Here is a 19,640-nt window from a genome sequence, read left to right as displayed (position 1 = left end):
TGTGTCCATTGTGAAACAGGGCGGGTATGTTAGTCCTGTTGACGCCGCTGGAGTACTTGCTAGCTTCGCTGCTGTACAGGAAAGAAGCGATGAGCTTGTTCACATCTGCACGCAGCTATTGGCCGCCCACTGCGATGCTCTTGACGGGGCAACCTTGGTGCAGACTCTTTGGGCCTGCACTGTGCTCAACGTGCGGAATGAAGCCCAGCAGTCCCTGATGGAGTACGCCAAGGGCGATGCGTCAAGGATCCCCAGCGAGGAAGCAGCAGCGAGGCAGTCGAGGCAGGCTCTTGAGCGTCTTCAATACGTAAAGAAGGCCTATGGCTTGGCAGGGCCGCAGCCGCAGGGATCTTTGTAACGGAAGAAAGCAAGAAGGAGGAGGGAGGGAGTAACAACAACAACAACATAAAAGGATGAAAGGAAACGGCCAGACCGGAGCCAGTAATATTAGGACAGAAGGAAAAGAACGAGAAGAAGGGTATATGTTTACCTGAGAGGAATGGGGGCGCTCTTTAAATTACATTGCTGCGGTTTTGTAAACATTGTCTACGCTTTCTGGATTCTCTTCAACGGTTTTTTTTTTTTTTTAGTGCTGCTTCCTTCTTGTTTTTGTAAAGGGTAGCGGCCTAATTTGCGTTTATGTACCGCGAGAGTTTGTTTGGCGTTGCTCTGGCGGCGACGCTGGCGGAGTTGGACTCCGTCTGTAGTCTCAGCGAAGGGCAAAAGGAGGAGTTGTGGGACATTTTTGACATTGCTATGGAACGAGCGCTGGCGGAGTCACCCGTCACGTCGCAGGTGCGTGTGTTCTCACCATCTCCATCGATTCAGGAGAGGAATAATAGAATGGATGGTGACGGTGGTGGCGTTGCGGCGGCTCCGGCTGCGCTCTCTACCAAACCCACACGCATGGTGTTCCCTGCGAATTCATTACCACAATGCTCACCAACGACGTCGCTTGCTTGCTGTGAGGTGTTGGACGAGGGTGTGACGTACCCTGTCTACCGTGTACATGACGGCATGTGGACCATTCTTCTTAAGGATCCCACTGTGGAGGTAAAGGACGGTGCCGGACGCACCGAGACAATTCACCTCGACTACCTCAAGGTGCACCTCAGGGATGTCTCCCTTAAAGAGAGCGTCAAAACAAAAGCGACTAGAAAAAAGCGACGCCGCTAAATTTCAATTTACACAAGAAAGACAAAAATAAATAGATTCTTTGCGTGGAGCTATTTGCTGGATGCTCTTTGACGCAAAGTAACCATAACTTACGGCTTTGTTGGTCGTTCAATGGATCCTTCCTTAATTATCCCCTCATCATCGCCCCCACTTTTTTTTTTTTTTTTTTTACTTTCTTCTTGGGCTTCTATTTCTACCCGTGTTGGCGGAGTTGTTGTTTGCTGCGCACAGCAATTACATTTTTGCTCCAAGGTGGGAAGGGAAGTAGAAGTACGAGCGGAACACACAGAGACGGATTGCGACTCCGGGAGGTGGAAATGTATGGCGACGGGGACCGGAAGACCATCTCGGAGCTGCGGCGAGATGCCGCGGCCGTGCAGAGGCGTATTCTTGACCAGACTGTCCAGCTTCAGCGGGTGCAGAACGCCACGGCGAGGGCCAGAAGTTTGATAGACCAGTTACTTCGTCTCTTTGCAACTGAGGTGAAGGAGAATGATAGAGACGCCCTGTTTGCTGTTCTTGCATCCATCTCGGAGGATCTGGACTTTTCTAATGTCCCGCTAATTCCCATTGCCATTGCGCTCGCAAACGATCATTTCAGCAATGTCAAACGTATTCGCGCCGTGCGGAACCGGTTTTTGGATGACAATTCTGTTATCTTTTTGGCGCACGTCTTGCGTTTTTCACCGTCGCTATCGCAGGTGGAGCTGCTTGACATCAGTGGAACGAGAGTGACGGAGAAGGGCCTTTTTTTTCTTCTTGAAATGATGGAGGAGCGGGAGACGCCGTTCGCCCTCATCGCGAAGGATCGTGTTCCGGCCGAGATCCCTGTTGCAGTGGAATTCATGCAGAAGTACCAGTTGGCGTTGCGGAAGGTGGGGAGGAAATCGAACTGTAAATTGACGCTCTGAAGCGGATATCTTCCAAAAGAGGGGCCGTGTTTTTTCTGGTGATCGGAATATGACAGGGTTGTTGCGGAGCACCCACTTGCCGTATAATTTTTCTTTTCCGCTTGCTTCTTCTTCTTTTTTTTTTTTTTTTTTGTGCCTTTCTTGTTTCCTCCACATTTTTTTTTTTTTGTTCTAATCCTCTTCTCATGTTTGCAGTTTCACGTGGCCCTGAAAGAAGCCGCTCCCTCCTCCGTGCACACATACAGACCCAATAATAATAATAATAACAAATAATGACTGCGGCTCTTAATCGCAAGTTTGATCTCTTGCAAAAAAGTGGGACGTGTCCTTCATACCTTCTCGACGTACTCACGCTGCTTGTGGCGCACGCCAACGAAACCGAGTTGTTTAAACAGGAACTGCGATCCGCACCGTTTGAAAACGCTGCTCCACCACTGCGCGCCGGTCGAGGGATGGTTGCGGCAGCAGCGCCTCAAGCAGAGATGAGGGCACAAACCGTGGCGCAACCAGAGGCTCCTGGTACCGAAAAGGGTGTTCTTCTTGCGGCAGAGAGGACTTTGCGTGCGTATGCGTCGGATTTAAGGAAGATAAACGATATTGCCATGGCGACAAGCTCCAAGAAGCTCCGGGAGATGAAAACTAGCAACTTCACGGAGATGGCGGCCTTTAGAGACCGTGTGGTGAGTGATGCGGTGGACCGGGCTCGTGAGGAGTTAGAATTGCTGCGTATGGGCTGGCTGGAGTCGATGAATACGGAGGTCGAGCGCGCCAAAATGGAGGTGCATAAAGTGGGCCTTTCTTCCCAAAAGGCACTGCACAAAATGTTGGAGGGATATCGTGATTACGTATCGGATGGGTTCCGGCTGCTAAAGACAGAGCCCTTAGAGGTCATGCACCGTGCGATGGCAGAGTGTGCATTTTGCGTCGAGCGCCTAAAAATTATGGAGCAACAAGTTGTACCCCGAATCGAAATAGATGCGCTCTGCGGGCGGCTTAAGAGCGTCGAACGTGTCATTGCCCAGATGTTGAAAAAAAGACATTCTTCTGGGGTTGTGGACGATGACATTTCTGCCGTGCCCACGGCAGGGCCGTCCGAGACTGGAGCATCCACTGCGGCAGCGGGAGACGACAGGCCGTTGGGATTGCGTCTGCGGGATGGTGGCGATGACGTGGAGGGTCTTATCGTCACGGAAGTGGCGCCAAATTCACTCGCATCGAAGGCCAGAATTAGCCCCGGCCACATCATTTCTCACGTGGGAGGCGCCCTTGTGACCCGACGAGATGATTTCACCACGGCAATGCAAAAGACTGGCTCGGCAGCGAAACTGACGGTATATGATCCGGAGACGGCGGTGGTGCGCATTTTGACCCTAAAACCATGAAAGGAGTACAAAAATGAATAAAGAAATAAAATACAAGAGTGTGGAGTCGATTTCTTGCGCGGCATGGTTATGTTCATGGATGGCCGTTTTTTTTTTTTTTTTCTCTTGCTGGAAACGAGTTTGGGCGCCATTTTTTGGAGTGCCTGTGTGTATGTGCATACAAATTGGCGGAAAGGAGAAGAGGGTACAAAGTGTGAGAGAAGAAAAGGAAAGTGTTGGCGGCGCCACAAATTTTTCCTTGCGGAGGGAACTCCTTGGGACGCTGCATGTTTTTGGATGCGACCTACCCATTATATTATTTTTATTTTATTTTTTTCGCACGTACATCCTCTTCCCCCCTCTTTTTTTTTTTTTGCTTCTGGAAAAGGGAGGCCGTCGGAAAAGGGAGATTTTATACATGGCACTTGCGAAGTCTGAAAAGTGGTGGAGCCTGGGGAGCAGGGAAGCCGGCTTGTATCCATGGGACGTGCGTCGGCTCGATCATGTCTTGAGGCAGGCAACGGCGCCGAAGGCCACATTTGAGAAAAAGCTTTGGTGCGTGAAGGTCATATTGCGTTGCATTGAGACGACAGTGTCCGAGGAGCAAGTTGAACTGCGACGAAACCGCCAACTTTTGTCGACGCTACGATATTTTCTTTTTCAGCCGATATCGACGTCTCTGGGCGCGAGGCTTCGCCAGCACACTCTTTCAGTGTATCTTCGTCTGCTCGGAGGGGATTTGGCCTTTGATGAGTTGCTTGTGATGGATGCTGGCACAATACGCGTTTTGGTAGCCGCGCTTGGCGACGATGAACATGCTGACTTGAATCATGTGGCGATATTGTTGGCGCGACGTATTTCGGAGCTTCCTCATGTGAGTTCCGTTCTTGTCTTCGAGGATTCCCTTTTTGAGGTGTTGCAAGACCTTTTAGAATTTCGACACGCGTCAACACAGGTGACAAAACATATTCTCCATCTCTTTGTCAACCTCTCTGGGCATCCCAGGCTTCATTTCAAACTTGCGAGGTCACGACGTCTTGTGTTCTTTGCGATTGAGACCATTCTCCTTGTACTGAACACGGATATTGTTGAACAGGCTTCAAGAAAAATGCACCGCGTGATGAAATCTGTTCCCTCACCTTTGGACGAGCCCCATGTAATTTCAACAAAGCGAAAAGCTTTACCCTTTGCTCCTGTGCTCTCTAAATACGTTGGATGTGCATTGAGGCACATGTCTACGGCTGTGCCTTGTGCAATGATTATAGCGAATCTCCTCTCATTTCCCGAGAATAGAGCATCAATTTTTTCTCTGTATCCGGATCTTGTGCGTGCACTGGAACTCTGTGACTCACAAAAAGTTTCAATCCGATTGTGGGAGGTGGCTCGCTGCGCGATAGATTACTTGCACGAAGATGAGGCGATGTTGGAGACGCAATTGCTGATGCACTTCGAATCTTCAACGGTGGACGATGCGACCGTTAAAGCCGGGAACTCTGCGTGACGTCTTATATCTTTAAATGTTGGGCCGATTTGTCTGTTGCTTCTCGTGTATTTTTATCGAAATTAATGGGTGGGTGCGTTGAACCCTCATGACATATTTCTGGTGGTGGTGTTGGTGGTGGGTATGTATGTTTCTTCAATGGCGCTGTTGTGTTGAGCAAGGGAGCTGTTCTATCGCTGTTGCCCGCTTTCTGTGTATATAAGACGAAAGGGGAGGAATAAAAACACAATCAAACACAAGAACGAACAGAACAAGGGAAGAAGAAGAGGAAGCACACATAGAGGGGAAAGGTGTGGGGTGGGGTGGAAAGATGAAGGCCTTAGACTTTGGAGTCGTCATGCAGGATCAACGTCTGGCCCCGCTTACTCAATTCATGGCAAGAATGGCGCTTGATGGGGAAATGTCGCCTTTTCACTGCGATGCGCTGATGATCTCGTCCTTGTACCGTGCCGCCTTGGCGCCCTTTTGCTGCGTTGAGGACGAGAGAGACTCTGCGTCAGTGTGCACCGCTGTTCTTCGCGACGTATTTGCTGGCGCTGAAGCCGCACTGGATGACACAGTGAAGTGTAGGGAACTGACGCCCGCTTTCATCACGCGGAGTAGTGACGGAAGTGGACTGCTCGCCGAGCGCCGCCTCATTCTTCGGCTGAGGAGCCAGAAACGTATGCTGCGCAGTGTTTCCTTGCGCACAGAGTCACACTAATGGGGGTAATTCTGTTTTTTTTTCTTTTTTTATATATTTTCGGGTGGGTCACGGGGTTGCAAATATTTTGACAGAAATGAATGGCAGAGCAGAAGCCACTAAAAATTATTTGAACACAATTCTTTTTTTTTTTTTTTCTTTTGTTTGCATTTAATCTGTTTTTCATTTCTGGGCATTGATTTTATTTTGCTGGACCCTTTTCCCTTTTTATTTGGAGCTTGTATTTTACTTTTGTTTGCACGCAATTGGCTGGTAAGGAATGACAGAAAAAGAAGAAGAGAGCATCGCGTCGAGGTCGGTCTCGAGCTCCTACTCGGATGACTCGTCGTATTCCTCCTCCACACGCAGCGACAACAGCAGCAGCGGCAGCGGCAGCGGCAGCTCCACGACGTCCTCCGAGGAAGGCGTGGAAACCCAGACGGGGGCTCGGCGTGCGCCAACGCGGCCTGCGGCTGGTGATTCGGCAACTTCCGCCACCACCGCCGCCACATCGACGCCGTGTTCCGGACTCCGCTCTCTGCAGCTGAACCCGGAACTTGTGTTTGAGCAGCCCGATGCCAGCTGGATTGACATACCACACGGTTCTGGTAGTGTTTTTCGTCGCGTCGTAACAAACTACGATGACTTTCCCGAGAGACGCTACCGTGTCGTTGACTACTTTCGCACCGCCGTAGAAATGTTCGTCACGCAGGTGCGCCAAGAATACACGCATCAGTATCTGCAGGCAAAAAAAAACGATCGAGCAAACATTCGCTTCATCTGGCGAAACAAGGGGGAATTAGCGATCTGCTTTGCGGCGTGCTGCGACATGCTTAAACTTCTCTACGATAGATTTCGCCCCGGGCTTGAAAGACCGAACTGGGATGGAATTGTAGGTCAGTTTGTTCTTTTTTTGATGGCTGAGTCCAGGATACCGGCCGCCGTTTTGACGGAACAGACGTACAAGACCAAATTTCTTGATTGGCGAAAGGGCGGAACCCGTTATCAGGGCGAGCAACTGACATCAAACGTCCGTTTTCCTTCTGCAGAGGAACGTCGCACAAAGATCGAGACCTACCTGCGCTCAGGGGAAGGTTACAGCATAGAATCAACAGGGGTGGAACTTCCGTCGGTGGTCCGTCCCGTCCCTACGCACGTGAAAATGGCAGATGCACCGGTTGGGCAGGAAGAGACGCAAAACAGCGGCGCACTCGATGGAAGTAATTTGGCTTCTCCCCTTGTTGGCTTTTCACGTGCCAGAGCCCCCGTAAAGATGCGAAGCAAATCACACATGAAACCCCCACAGGCAGTCATTGCTGGGAAACAATCTGCAGAAGAATACAGACATTTACATTGGCTTGCAAAGCTTACCCAAATCACTGGTTGCTCTCCAACACTTGAATTTCCGGCTGAGCGGTCTTACATGATACTGGCGTTTGTTCGACTTTGCGAAACATCCGAGATGCCTGAGCAATTTGTGACTATTATGAATATATTGGTTAGGTCTAGTCTAACGATTCAAAGCGCATTTGAGCGGGGTGGGGGTATGGTGGTGCTGCGTCGATTTGTAGGCACACTAGTTCGGCTGAAAGATGCCTGTGGGTTGATAAATTTATTGGAGCAAATACTGCGACTGAAACTTTCTTCTTGGAGCCACAGCAGCCAACAGTCGTGGCTTCGGGACCTTTTGGGAAATAGTGGAAATGACTTGCGATGGTTGCGTGCTCTGGACATAGTGCCGCCAGACAAGCAAGCTACCTGGAGTCCGTTAATAACGGCGTTGGAGCAACGCTATGTTCTGTCAAATTCAAGAGAAGAAGAAGTACGGCGTGGGGCGAAGCGTGCGCGATTAGATAATGACGAGGCGTTGCGCATGTCTATGGCGGACAATGTTGGTGTCAGCAAGCTTGCGCCCTATATTTCCACTGCCTTTTGCGTCTCATTACCCGGCGAGTTTTGTGCTCCGCCTCTTTCCTCAGAGATGGAGCAGGACACTATTTCCTTTTTGAATAAGAAGCTGCGGTACTGCGAGGAGGCGCAGGTGACGTGGCGTGACGCCATCTTGAAGGCGCTTGGTGGCAGTTGCCCAGGCATACCCATTCCGCTCTGGTACGACCCGTATCAATTGCTTGGTGTGGATCCCTATCCTGCGAATTAGGGTAGCGATTTTTTATTTTTATTTTACTTTTGCTATGTTGTTGCTGTTGCGTAGGGCTGACGGCTTTCCCCTGACATTTCATCGCCTCTGCTTTGCTGCTTATGATGCCTTTTCTCGTTTTTCTTTTTTCTTTTATATTTTGTGTCTCACACACACACACACAAAAGGACTTTGTGGGGTTGGCCAACACGGCCGTTCAAAGGGGAAAAAAGGGAACAGAAATGCTAGCCGTCAGCGTTTTCTCTTCTTTCCTCATGCGCCGCGTGAATTTTTTTTTTGTGCTTTGGATCTCTGCCACGGCTGCCCAGCGCCGCGGACGCGTCGGGGGAGTTCTACGGGCGTTTCGGTGCCATATTGGTCTCCATCCACTCAAAAGTACGAAGAAAAGAGGTAGGCCCTGCGCATACTGTTGGGTGCGACACTGCGTGATTCCTCGTCATGATTCCATTCTTTCATGCTTTCCGTGACACTTCCACATGATCTAAAATCACACATTGTCATAGTTACAATGAACCCTGTTGCATCTTCCCCTTTCTGCCCCTTTGTGTTCTTGAGGCGCTGCGATGTCTTATGCATGTAACGCGTTCTGTTTGAACCGAGTCAAACCACTGACGAGATTTTACCATTGTACACTGGCTGAGCGTCCTTCCTTGTGTCTCTCGCACTGTTGGGTGCGACACTGCGTGATTCCTCGTCATGATTCCAATTTTTCATGCTTTCTGTGACACTTCCACATGATCCAAAATCACACATTGTCATAGTTACAATGAACCCTGTTGCATCTTCCCCTTTCTGCCCCTTTGTGTTCTTGAGGCGCTGCGATGTCTTATGCATGTAACGCGTTCTGTTTGAACCGAGTCAAACCACTGACGAGATTTTACCATTGTACACTGGCTGAGCGTCCGTCTCTTTTTTTTTTGTTTATGATTGTCTTTTAGTGCTTTTAAAGAGAGGAAGGGGGAAGTGAATCATTAAAGGCTAAGGCCTTTTTTCTTTTCTTTTTGTGTGGGAGAGGCTGGAGAAGACAGGGGCTGTGGGGGAATGTCTCGGAATGATGTGGATGGCTCATTGAATGACGTTAACCCGGACTTATTAGAACTAAGCAAAGACCCGGTTGCCTGGCGGGAGCAGCGGCGACGTGCACTGCAAGAAAAGGTGTTTGGTCACGGTAGAGAGGGCGGCAGTTCTGTGAGTTCCGTCGCTCCTGCACCTGCCAATGGCCCTCCTTCTGCTGCAACGGCGTCCAGTGCGCCCAGCGTTTCTGGTGAATCCGGCCGAAAGATGGAAGAGCACGAGACGTACGTTCTTCAGCAGATCATGTCCCACAAGCGGCGACGTGATGATGCAGCCAAATCAGAGGCGGCACCGGCCGTCTCGGCGAGCCCCGTTGGGCTCTCGATGAAGGAAAAACTCTTGCAGCGGTTGAAGAACCCACATTAGCACTTTTTGCGGTTTTATTTTGCACGAGTTTAATAGTAATAATATGAAAAAAAAAAAAAAAAAAAGAAAAAGAAAATGGTTGTAAATGCATATTAGCAAAGGTTATGTGTGTGAGAAATATGTCACACGTTTGCTTATTATTTGCCTGTAGTTTTTCTACTTAATTTTAGCTGATGTTGCCATTTTTTTTTTTTTTTCCATTTCTTCTTCTTATTACTACTAGTTTGTCTTCTTTCTTGTGCGTGTGTGTGTGCTGAGCTTTCTTGTTTGTGAAAGTGGTCTAAAAAAAAAAAAAAAAAGAAAAAAGAAATTGAGGGTGATGCGGCGTTGTTTCCTGCACTGTGTGGTTTTGACAGCCACAATTTTTCTTTTTCTTTCGGCTTCGCTCGTAGAGGCGCAACTTACTGCGGAAAACCGGGCCGGGAATTTGACTCGGACGGATTCAAGGGAAAAAGAGAAGTGGGGCTGTGTTTTATGCACCTTTATTACTGGACTTGTGTCTCAACTGAGGCAATTGCATGGGGTCTCCGCGAATGAGGCACTCAGTAAGTTTTGTGATTTTTTTGGCTCTCCCAAAAGCCTTATGTGCCGCCTCGCCAGTGTTATTTTGTTTCGGAAAGCTCTCTCTCTCATTGACGCAAACAACACCCCTGACGTTGTGTGCCGGACATTGTCGTATTGTAAGGACCCGAAATGCCACATTTTCCCTCTTGGAAACGCCACCGTGTCAGTGAAATCCCTGCGGAAAATACATCACTTGGAGAGGGTCAAGGCAAAGGACTTGTGTGATCAGTTACCGATGCTTTGTCCAGTGAGACGTGGTCTGCGTCCCGCGTATGATGAGGATGGCGATTTATTCTCTACCTACCCCACGAAACGCGGGAGTGATTGGCGGGGCCGTGACTGCGACGACAGGGATCCCAAGGTTTACCCCGGCCGCAATACCACGGACGCTTTCAGGGACGAGAACTGCAACGGCATTTTTGGAGTGGATAACGTCACAGGGAAAACATACGAGGAATTGTGGTGCCTCAACTCCTCGCCGATGGGCGTTATTGCACTGGGGGACAGCGTCACGGCACATTTTGGTGTTCCAGCCGATTTTCTTGAGGTCCGGAGCCTTTCAACCGCTGGCTTTGCTGATATTATGGACATCATTGCGAATGATTTTGATTGGCCGATGCTTTCTGGCATCACTGGCTTTGCCAATGTGTCAGATTACAGGCCGAATCGCGGGGGTTTTATGAAGTCTGTGTACAGCGAACTGTTGAAGCGAAATAAATGTAATCATCGTGACTACCAGAATATTGGTGTAAACGGTGCCTTAGTTAGAGAACTTAGCGGAATGCTGGACTTTGTTGCTCGGAACCGAACTACTTCTGTAAAGCCAGCGCTCATTTTTTTTTCGATGATCGGTAATGATGTATGCAGTCCTCCTCCCCGTGCCACTACGCCACAACAGTATTACCGAGGTCTAACTAAAGCTCTGGAAAAGGCAGAGACCATATTTCCAGCTGGAAGTCATGTTTTGGTGGTTCCTTTGGTGGATGGTCGTATTTTGTACAATACGATGCATAACCGCACGCATCCAATAGGGAGTTTTCAAAATGATGTCACATATTCAGATTTCTATGATTATTTAAATTGTCTTGGAATTTCTCCTTGTTGGGGGTGGATGAATACCAACGAAACCGTTCGTAATGCCACCTGGAAATTGGCCCAGACGCTAAACGCACAGATACCTCGAATTTTGAAAGAATCGGCGACGAAATTTAAAAACATTAAGGTTCATGTCCTTGACGATGTTTATTCGGGCGTTTTATCTTCTTTTAATGGGTCTAAATGGGAGCTCCTAGAGCCCGTTGATGGATTTCATCCCTCACAGTTGGCCAACGCGTTGCTGGGTGAATATATGTTTAAAAAAACAGTTGAGTTGGGTATTATTCCACCGGCTAACCCATTCAACGATCTTATTGAAAACCGTTTCGGTGATCAAGGTGGACATTGATTTGAGTCACCATTTTGCTGTTCTTCTCTTCCTTTATATATTTATTTATATATTTATTTTTTTTCTCTCTCTCTCTAATTGGAATTGTCTGTAATGGTTGTGCTGAGCAGTTTTTTTTTTTTTTCCTTTGATTCTTTGAGATGCATTGTATTTTTTCTTTTTCCCGGTTTACGATGAAAAAAATATATATTTTTTATTCCGCTTGGCTCCACGACATCGAGTTATTTATTTATTTTACTTGAGCGTTTTGGTCGGGTGCATCTATGGGATTTTTTAATCCTTTTAATTGATGATGAAAGCGTTGCCCTGACCACTGTGGGGAAAAGGACGTGACAGGTGTAAAAAAAATATATATTTTTTTAATTTAATGATTGAATGAATGACTCTGCGTATGCGTGTCTGTGTAGGATTGGGAATTGCCAGTCATGGTGTCTCTCTTGGCCTGCGAATGTTGGGAAGTCGTGAAATTTTTTTTTTTTAAATTTCAGTCAAAGGTGCTAGAGGTTATGTGAGTTGTTTGTAGCCCAAATGTGGCTGCAGGACGGATTAAGCCTGTTCCAGCAGTGGGCATTCTTCAGGAGGGGTACATCTCTCTTGCACTTGAGGCTGTCAGGAACACGAATGCAGTGATCGGCTCAATACTCGTCAATCCGATATCATTGATTTTTTGGCGAGCTCTTTGCGTCGTCCTCGCTCACATTTGAGGAAAACAAGGTGAAGGCTTCTGAGGCCGTCCTGGATTTTTTTTTTTTTTTTTTTGCTCCAGGGGCGTTTTCTAATGTACGCCCCAAACGCTACTGTGTGGGTGGATGAGGCGGCGCTCCCAACGTTTTTCTGCGGGAATTCACATCCGAAGTATTTTTACGGGGTCTGTACTTTTGTGGCAAGAATGTTCTACATTGCATTGTCTAATCTTGCTTACTTCGAGCTTGCGGGAGGAATTTGTGACCAGATGGGGCCGAACCGATGATAACGCGTCTCGGATGCATTCCTTGGCTTTTTATTGAAATCCTGATGTTTGTTGTTAACGGTATCGCGTTGGAGGGTGGCGAGTGCAGCTTTTGTTCCATCTGTTGTCCCAGCCACCTCCTCCGTGACTCTTCACGCGGAGAGGAGTCCGGCAGCTGCGGGGGCACTTGTAATGACTGCCACTTCGTGAGCTCACAACGAGCCTGGCTGTCATGGATGAACTTGGGACCCGTTTGGTTTACTGGTGTGCGTGGGTGTTGGGTGAATTTCCTTTGAATTATGGGGGATGTTGGGTACAGTGAACCAAGCTGTGGCCTCCCACTGTGTTTTGCCCTTTCTTTTTTCTGGGGGGCATGTGACGAGGCCTCACCCAGGCGCATATTTGACTTTGTTTATTTCTATCGCGAGGTATTTTTTTTTTTTTAGTTTTTTTTTTTTTTGTACGGCGTTGTAGATGGGGGGAATCCAGTCCGTTGGTGGAGCGGCCACGAGCGGTCACGGCTTCACTGGGAAGCAAGTCTCTGGGGCGCTGGCCGCTGCTGCTGACGCTCAACGGAAGAGCCATCGTGAGCGTTTAAAGGCAGAAGAATATTTACCCCGTGCAGTGCGGCGCACCGTGAGCGGTGTCATTCAGACGCTGGACGAAATTGGAAGGGAGAAGTACCAGGAGAAACGGGTGCTGCAGTTTCAAGTACCCGATAGTGAAGGGAAGATGGGGACTGTGACTGTGCATGAATATGCTCCAGAAGTTTTTCGTTTCTTAAGGCAGTTGGATGGTCTGGATGAGGATATGTTTGCTGATGAGTGGACGTTGCCTGAAGATCGGCTTGCCCTGGAGCTTGGTGAGGGACGCTCCATGGCGCTTTTTCTTAAGTCCAAGTCGATGGATCTTATGTGCAAAACAATAGCGGAGGAGGAGGTGAATGTTTTGCTGAAATTGCTGCCGCAGTACACGGAACACCTCTCACGGAACACCAACACATTGCTGATGCGGTTTTCTATGCTTCTTAGGATTGAGGCTGGCGCCGAAGTGGGATTTATTCTTTGCTTTGGGGACGTCTTTGCGCCGTGTCGCACATTGAACGAGAAATGGGACCTGAAGGGCCGTATACCCAAACCCGGCAAATATCAGCATTTCCCAAAGCTCATCCAACGCCCGTACGAGCCCAACCCGTATCTCATTGAGACCCCGCGTGACACCATTGAGGTTCCCGAGCTGGTTGGGTCGCAGGAGGAACGTGTGGTGGTTGTTGAGGCGGCCGACAAGGACAAATTGGCAACTCGGAAAGACAAGGACCTTACGCGTCTTTTCTGGCTGGAACGGCACGAGCGGAATAAGCTGATTCGGGCCCTTATGAAGGACTACGAATTTTTAGGCAACGCGGGAATGATGGATTACTCTCTTCTCATTGGTGTGGCGTACAACGAGACAAAAGTGTCGCGCAGCGGCAAACTTGTACGTAGTATGCGTATGACGTATCCAATGGGTAGTGAGCGTGACGCGGATCTTGCGGAGGTACGTCCCGCCTCCTTACCGCGGCGCTGCCCCACACCTCATGATTTTAGAGCAGGCATTACTAGTTTACAAGACCAAGAAATTTATTACATTGGGATTATAGATATGTTGACAAAATACACATGGAAGAAGAAGACGGCTAATTTTTTTAAGAAATTCTTGTGGAAGCCTGAGACACTTTCAACCATTCCACCCGTAGAATACAGAAAGCGCATTTCAAAGTACACCAAAATTATATTCCCGGATGTTAATGCGACAGATAACACCACTAAGCCGAGTTGCTGAGGGTGGTGGTGGTGGTGGTGGCGTACTGCGGGAGAAATACAATGTACGTAAGGTGGGGTTCCAATTATATGCATAGAAATCATGCTTCGGGTGGTGAGTTTGTTGAGCTGCGTTAATATCTATCAATTTTTGTGCACTTTGACTGTGTTTCTGTGAGTGTATATTAAAAAAAAAAAAAAAAAAAAAAAAAAAAAAGTGTTTGCGAGAATGTGGGCCAAATTAATGAATATATCTTCTTATAAGAAGAATAAATTTCATTACTTTTTTTTTTTTCTTTTGGAAGGCTGCGATGGAAGTAATCAAAGTGCCAATAACATCAGGGCGTATTTTTTCTTGACTTTTGCCGTCCTACCCACTCCCATTTTGATTTCCAACCTTTTGGGGCGATGTCTTGTGACTGGAAGACTCCAAGTAATAAATGGTTTCAGTTTGAATAGAAATGCAGTATGTCACCACAGTGGATGCCTGAATATCACATATTTATATATTTATATATTTAGAATAAACATTGAGGAAATGGAGAAGTCACCGCCTTTCCATTGCCCCTTTTTTTTCCCCTGTTTTATTTCTATTTTTATACCTCTATGGTATATATGTATGTACATATATGTATTTGGAAGTTTTTTTTTTTTTTTTTTTAATATTTCTGTTGAATTTCTTCTTTTTTATTTTTTTATTTGTTTTTCTCGTGGAAGGAGGATAAGTAACGCACACGATTTCTTTGATGTCGCAGAATATTCTGCTGGACTCCAACATCCGCGACTGGGTGCTTTTCCCCCTCATCGCCATCGTCATTTTTGTTGGAATTTTGCGTCACTACGCCGGCCTGCTGATGAAGTCACACCCGAAGCCCAAGATGGAAAAAATGTGCTGCGTTAATATAGCGAACTACGGCAAGTTGCTTCTGGTGGAGGGGAAAAAACTCTCACCGGAAGCATTTAGCCGGCGCGCGGAAGCGATGCGACAAGGTCCACTGCAGAAGAAGGTTGAGGTGGACCCCATTGAGATGATGAACGATCCCTCCATGATGGGAGAAATGATGAAAAACAATATTCTCATGATGGTGCCAAACATGGGCATGATGATGCTGGTCTCTTACTTCTTTTCCGGCTTTGTTGTGGCCAAATTTCCATTTGGACTTGCTTCACGGTTTCGTGGCATGATGCAAAGCGGAGTAGACATTAGCGATCTTGATTGCAATTACGTCACGTCCCTCAGCATGTACTTTCTGATCATGTTTGGCTCTAACGGCCTTCTTCAATTGTTGCTTGGCGCGGATGCTGGCGGCAGCGACCAGGCGATGCTGATGTCACAAATGAATGGCGGCGGCCCACAGCAACCGGTGGACTACGGGAAGGTGTTCAAGTCCATTGCGGAGGAGCTGGAGTTTGCGCAGGGCGGACATAAGTGGATGTACGAGAACGCTCCCGAGTTGCTTCTGAAAGGAAAATAACGGAACGGCGGGCGGGGGTATTACAACCCGCAGCAGCGTTTGCTTTCCCTTCCTTTTTTCTTTTTTCCTTTGCTTCTGTTGGCATTCGTGGCTTGCGGAGCGCGAGAGGGAGTGGGAGGGGCAAAGGCGCAACGGGACACTTTTGAAGGGATACGGAGGAGAAAAAACAACAACAACCAAAAACGAAAAAAAAAAAAAAAACAATAGCAGTCCGAAGGAGAAGGAAGGGAACGGAAAAGGAAAAAAAGAAAAAAAAAACATGCGTTGGTGGCATCCCTTAATGCTGCCCAAGATAATAAATAAGGAAAGAAAAACGAATTGAATTTTGTATTTGTTTTTTCCTTTTTTCCTGTCCCTTTTGAAAGAAAAAAAATTATTTATTATTATTTTTTCTTTTTTTTTTTTTTTTGGTTTTCGAGTGGAAATTGCTTGGCAGCTCAATTTTATTTTATTTTATTTTATTTTATTTATTTATTTTTTTACTTAGTGAAGAAGAAATTTTCTGTATTTGTTTCTTTACCCTTTTTGCCTGCAGGCTGCAGTATTTGGTTAGTTTTGTCAGTTTCACTTTCTTGGGATGGCGCAACAAATGCGATCGGGGGGTAAAAACTGTCACACCGTCTCTTCTCACTTCCACGAGGGCGAGTTGGCTCGGATGAAGCACACACACGAGCTGGTGCGGTGTGATGCTGGGCCTCGTCGCACCACAGTTCCGAGCACCGGTGGCGGCACCAGTGAACTCCCCTTGTCGAGGCGAATCATTCTTCCATTATATCTGCGACCGCGCAATAATCTTGAAACCCTCCCTCGTTTCAGGGCAGGCCCCGTGAATGATTGGAAGAATTCTCTCCGACGCGAAACGGTGGCACTTCCGGTTTTGCACCACCGCTTTATTCGGGAACAAAGCAACACAAACAACATAAATCGTGTGAAATTTGCCTTTCCTGCATATGAGGACGGTTCCAGTGGGAATAAAAATATCGATTTGGACGTGGCTGATGCCACGGTGTACCACGAGGGTCATGAGGAACCCGGGTGGGCAGGGAGAGGAGAACAATCATTTGAAGATCATGTAAGAAGTGATGAACAACGTGCATTAAAAACATTGGAGCGCTTGTTTATTCCTCAGTGGCGTTTACATATGCAATTAAAACGACGCTGCAAGGCACCGGCAATGATCTATTACAGCGGTGGCAACCCTCCGTCAATTCGGCGAACTTCCGTGCGAGATGTGGCTGTCGATGTGATTCTTTCCTTTCTGCGGGCCGGGTGGTGGCGGCCATTGGTAGAGTTTCGTTGCCTGAAGAACAAAGTATTGAAGATTCAGCGTTTATTTCGACGCCACACGCTCTGCATGGATGCTCGTGTGGAGCTGAATTACCGCAAAGTGCGTACTGAGTTTGAGCAAAGTTACTGGAAAGAAGTAGAGGAGGCGCAGAGGCAGGAGATGGGAGAAGAGTTATTTACAGACGGTGACCGCAACGGAGGTGAAATGGAAATAGCGGACTTTCATTTAGTTGGCCCCCTCCCAGAAGTGTTTCTTCGACGCGAACTGCGCTCTGCTCTTTACTGCCACGCACATCGATGCTTGCAAGAGCCCACAGCAGCGAGGGGGCGGGTTTTTTTGCCGAATTTGACGTACTACGCTGTTCTTGACAATGTGTGCTACATCACAAGTGTGGTGCGTGACAGCAATATGCTACGGTCTCACCTCTCCAGGCGTCGAAAGAAGATTATCTCATACTGAATAAACTTGACTGACGCACCGAATGAGAAGTAGTGAGGGAAATAGAAATACACACACACACACACACACACACACACACACACACACACAACACCTTTATTTTGACGTTGCTTGCGGATACGAAAAAAAAAAAAAAGTATATATATATATGTTTAATATGCTTATTCATTATTCAGTGAGTGTTGAGACCCGCTTTAGGGTGAGTGGAGCACCCGCGAATGAAATCTTTGCTGTATTATTACTATTATGGACTTGTCAAATAAAGGAGTTGGATGATTATGAGGATTATGAGATGGAAGGAAACAATACTGCATGGTTTATACAATAGAAAGTAGAATAGTATGCGGCGCACGTGATGTATTATGTGAATTTTATTTTATTAAGTGGCTTTCTTTGCTGAATTTTGTGTCTTTTGTATGAGCAGCACGCAGGAGCCTTTTTTTTTTTTTTTTTCTTCTAGTTTTCCTTCTTTGGGTGAGTCTTTAGAGACATTCTAGGCAATCACCTTTCTTTTTCTTTTTTTTTTCTTAACGTTTATTTTTATTTTTATTATTTATTTTTTACACTTCAATTCTTACCGTTTGCCACGGCACCATTTTGATTTCATCATCATCATCATCAACCCCCTTGTGTTATTTTCCCTGCTGTTCATTTTGATGTTTTTTTTTTTTTTTTTTTTTGTTCTGCTTTTCATATTTTATTTTATTTTTCAGATTTTGAGCGTTTCTCTCCAAGTATTGAAATTTGTGACCAGACACCTGTTTCTGTATGTGTGTTTGTGTGTACTCGCTCCAGTGCGGGCAGGACAATGACGCGTGCTTGCGCTGTGTGAAGACAATAAACGTTCGCGCGGACCCTCTTTCTTATCCATTTTTTCTTTTTCTTTTTTTTGAATTACTGTGTACATGCATGTTTATATAATTATATATAATTATATTTTATTTAGATGTGTATGTGTGCATTATTATTTTTTTTTTCTTTTTTTTCTTTTTTTTGCTGTGGGGGGCGGTAGGGAAGCAACAGGCACGTGATAGTGGGAATTAACTGCAGTAAAGAGAAGGAGAAGAGGGACGGCTCGTCATGCACCTGCAAGTGTACATCGTGAATGGCAAGCGGCAATATACGCTAAAGAAGATGGATCCAGAGGGCAAACCGACGCTCAGCGCCCATCCCGCTCGCTTTAGCCCCGACGACAAATACAGTCGGCATCGCATCACTATCAAACGCCGCTTCAGGGCACTTAAATCGGAGAAGCGCCCCAAGCCGCTGTAGCGCCTCGTCATTAACGACCACGGGGCACGTATTTATTTGATTTTATTTTGTTTTTCACTTAAATAAAAGCACGCAATCCATCTTTTTTTTTTTTTTTTTTCTTGTAGGGAATCATACTGCAGCTAATTAGAGCAAAGTCTTCACAATTTTATTTTATTTTATTTTTTTCTGGGTACTGTGTGCCGTTTTCATTTCACCCTGTTGAATTCTCTTTTTTTTTCTTTGTTTTTGTTTGAGGTAAAAGCAGGAAAGGGGCATGAGACATCCCCCGCGCAGTAGTATTGGTAGGATGTCATCTTTTTCTTTTCCCTTTTTACGGGGCACGCGGCGCGTGCACATTTTTGTTATTGCATTGGTTTGTGTGTTGTTTATTGCTAATGCCACCGTTTTTGTTTTTCGCCCACAGGGGCAATCTTTTTGGGGAGCCCCTGCTGCTGCGGACAGCGCATCGATACGGCTGGACGTGCCGATTTCTTCGGTGCAGCTGCTGGCCGACGTGCTGGCTCGGTTTCCGAATGCAAGGATGGGTTTTGAACGCATCTACAGAATCCGCACTGATTCTGCGCGTCTCTTGATTCCTCCAGAGTTTCAGGCGAGGGCGGAGAGCATGTTTTCTGGCTACAGGGGAACACGCGAAGATCTGCTGCGGGATCTCGAAAATCAGAGTGTGGTGGAAGTTTTTAATCGTGTTACCGGTGAAATGGCGCTTTTTAACGATATCCGCAGATTTAGGCCCGGCGGCGGCAGCAGCACTGGCAGTTGTGCGGAGGAAAGGCGCGTAGTGGCCAAGCTTTACACAGAGGGCAGTGGGGTCGAGCTGTGCGACTTCTGCAACGAGCGACGCACAGCCCGCGATGTATTTGGCCGAATAGACGGCAAATATTCATACACCGCGGCGAATGTCGCCAAGCTTAGTAAGTGGCACAGTCTTATAATCACAAAGGTGCATGACCCTTTGTCCGTGGACGAGGATGTCATTGCGGACATCATTGATGTCTCTCACAGATGGTTCAAAAGGGCCCATCGCGAGGATCCTCTTTATATGTACCCGAATATTATTTGTGATGCCGGCAAAAGAGCGTCTGCTTCCCAAGTTCACTTTCATCTGCAGATGGCTTTAACGAGAGACCATTATTTCTCCGGTACTGAGCAGCTTCGGCG

The 19,640-nt window shown here is 47.1% G+C and overlaps 14 protein-coding genes across 14 annotated transcripts, besides 28 other annotated features; all 14 read left to right on the top strand.

The window, feature by feature from the left end:
* On the top strand, positions 1-358 carry Tc00.1047053510289.99 (hypothetical protein, conserved; the record flags this gene model as incomplete). The annotated part of the gene is made up of 1 exon (XM_804598.1): positions 1-358. A coding segment is annotated over one exon (358 nt), but the record flags the coding sequence as incomplete, so codon positions are not given.
* Positions 1-14,149: a sequence feature (heterozygous, Esmeraldo-like haplotype).
* On the top strand, positions 640-1,176 carry Tc00.1047053510289.90 (hypothetical protein, conserved; the record flags this gene model as incomplete). Its single annotated transcript, XM_804594.1, has 1 exon — positions 640-1,176. The coding sequence occupies one exon, from the start codon at positions 640-642 to the stop codon at positions 1,174-1,176; it is 537 nt and encodes a 178-aa protein (XP_809687.1).
* Positions 1,494-2,087, top strand: Tc00.1047053510289.80 (hypothetical protein, conserved; the record flags this gene model as incomplete). The annotated part of the gene is made up of 1 exon (XM_804593.1): positions 1,494-2,087. One exon carries the CDS (start codon positions 1,494-1,496, stop codon positions 2,085-2,087), a length of 594 nt encoding a protein of 197 aa, XP_809686.1.
* Positions 2,193-2,219: a microsatellite.
* Positions 2,360-3,469, top strand: Tc00.1047053510289.70 (hypothetical protein, conserved; the record flags this gene model as incomplete). Its single annotated transcript, XM_804592.1, has 1 exon — positions 2,360-3,469. The coding sequence occupies one exon, from the start codon at positions 2,360-2,362 to the stop codon at positions 3,467-3,469; it is 1,110 nt and encodes a 369-aa protein (XP_809685.1).
* Positions 3,759-3,785: a sequence feature (AT_rich).
* Tc00.1047053510289.60 (uncharacterized protein) lies at positions 4,212-4,949 on the top strand (the record flags this gene model as incomplete). The annotated part of the gene is made up of 1 exon (XM_804591.1): positions 4,212-4,949. The coding sequence occupies one exon, from the start codon at positions 4,212-4,214 to the stop codon at positions 4,947-4,949; it is 738 nt and encodes a 245-aa protein (XP_809684.1).
* On the top strand, positions 5,260-5,652 carry Tc00.1047053510289.54 (hypothetical protein, conserved; the record flags this gene model as incomplete). The annotated part of the gene is made up of 1 exon (XM_804597.1): positions 5,260-5,652. One exon carries the CDS (start codon positions 5,260-5,262, stop codon positions 5,650-5,652), a length of 393 nt encoding a protein of 130 aa, XP_809690.1.
* On the top strand, positions 5,912-7,789 carry Tc00.1047053510289.50 (hypothetical protein, conserved; the record flags this gene model as incomplete). The annotated part of the gene is made up of 1 exon (XM_804590.1): positions 5,912-7,789. One exon carries the CDS (start codon positions 5,912-5,914, stop codon positions 7,787-7,789), a length of 1,878 nt encoding a protein of 625 aa, XP_809683.1.
* Positions 5,997-6,034: a microsatellite.
* On the top strand, positions 8,831-9,229 carry Tc00.1047053510289.44 (hypothetical protein, conserved; the record flags this gene model as incomplete). Its single annotated transcript, XM_804595.1, has 1 exon — positions 8,831-9,229. The coding sequence occupies one exon, from the start codon at positions 8,831-8,833 to the stop codon at positions 9,227-9,229; it is 399 nt and encodes a 132-aa protein (XP_809688.1).
* Positions 9,276-9,305: a microsatellite.
* Positions 9,512-9,539: a microsatellite.
* Positions 9,549-11,237, top strand: Tc00.1047053510289.40 (GPI inositol deacylase precursor, putative; the record flags this gene model as incomplete). The annotated part of the gene is made up of 1 exon (XM_804589.1): positions 9,549-11,237. One exon carries the CDS (start codon positions 9,549-9,551, stop codon positions 11,235-11,237), a length of 1,689 nt encoding a protein of 562 aa, XP_809682.1.
* Positions 11,270-11,300: a microsatellite.
* Positions 11,414-11,435: a sequence feature (AT_rich).
* Positions 11,577-11,606: a sequence feature (AT_rich).
* Positions 11,702-11,722: a sequence feature (AT_rich).
* Positions 12,618-12,646: a microsatellite.
* Tc00.1047053510289.30 (phosphatidylinositol-4-phosphate 5-kinase, putative) lies at positions 12,661-14,007 on the top strand (the record flags this gene model as incomplete). Its single annotated transcript, XM_804588.1, has 1 exon — positions 12,661-14,007. The coding sequence occupies one exon, from the start codon at positions 12,661-12,663 to the stop codon at positions 14,005-14,007; it is 1,347 nt and encodes a 448-aa protein (XP_809681.1).
* Positions 14,009-14,028: a microsatellite.
* Positions 14,150-14,183: a sequence feature (areas merged during assembly that could not be assigned to a particular haplotype. This can correspond to areas where the two haplotypes were merged or to regions with more than two copies in the genome that were merged during assembly.).
* Positions 14,173-14,202: a microsatellite.
* Positions 14,184-19,640: a sequence feature (heterozygous, Esmeraldo-like haplotype).
* Positions 14,484-14,506: a sequence feature (AT_rich).
* Positions 14,628-14,692: a sequence feature (A-rich).
* On the top strand, positions 14,732-15,460 carry Tc00.1047053510289.20 (hypothetical protein, conserved; the record flags this gene model as incomplete). Its single annotated transcript, XM_804587.1, has 1 exon — positions 14,732-15,460. The coding sequence occupies one exon, from the start codon at positions 14,732-14,734 to the stop codon at positions 15,458-15,460; it is 729 nt and encodes a 242-aa protein (XP_809680.1).
* Positions 15,620-15,718: a sequence feature (T-rich).
* Positions 15,826-15,846: a sequence feature (AT_rich).
* Positions 15,847-15,869: a microsatellite.
* Positions 15,901-15,929: a microsatellite.
* Tc00.1047053510289.10 (hypothetical protein, conserved) lies at positions 16,038-17,207 on the top strand (the record flags this gene model as incomplete). Its single annotated transcript, XM_804586.1, has 1 exon — positions 16,038-17,207. One exon carries the CDS (start codon positions 16,038-16,040, stop codon positions 17,205-17,207), a length of 1,170 nt encoding a protein of 389 aa, XP_809679.1.
* Positions 17,257-17,297: a microsatellite.
* Positions 17,330-17,366: a sequence feature (AT_rich).
* Positions 17,741-17,768: a microsatellite.
* Positions 17,867-17,917: a sequence feature (A-rich).
* Positions 18,120-18,152: a sequence feature (AT_rich).
* Positions 18,175-18,202: a microsatellite.
* On the top strand, positions 18,288-18,479 carry Tc00.1047053510289.6 (nucleolar RNA-binding protein, putative; the record flags this gene model as incomplete). Its single annotated transcript, XM_804596.1, has 1 exon — positions 18,288-18,479. One exon carries the CDS (start codon positions 18,288-18,290, stop codon positions 18,477-18,479), a length of 192 nt encoding a protein of 63 aa, XP_809689.1.
* Positions 18,625-18,644: a microsatellite.
* Positions 18,736-19,640, top strand: Tc00.1047053510289.3 (hypothetical protein, conserved; the record flags this gene model as incomplete). Its single annotated transcript, XM_804599.1, has 1 exon — positions 18,736-19,640. A coding segment is annotated over one exon (905 nt), but the record flags the coding sequence as incomplete, so codon positions are not given.

Source organism: Trypanosoma cruzi, genomic scaffold, assembly GCF_000209065.1.
Source record: "Trypanosoma cruzi strain CL Brener 1047053516705 genomic scaffold, whole genome shotgun sequence".
NCBI classification, from domain to species: domain Eukaryota; phylum Euglenozoa; class Kinetoplastea; order Trypanosomatida; family Trypanosomatidae; genus Trypanosoma; species Trypanosoma cruzi.
The sequence above is the reverse complement of the archived record's forward strand: the minus strand, read 5'-3'. Positions and strand labels throughout refer to the sequence as shown.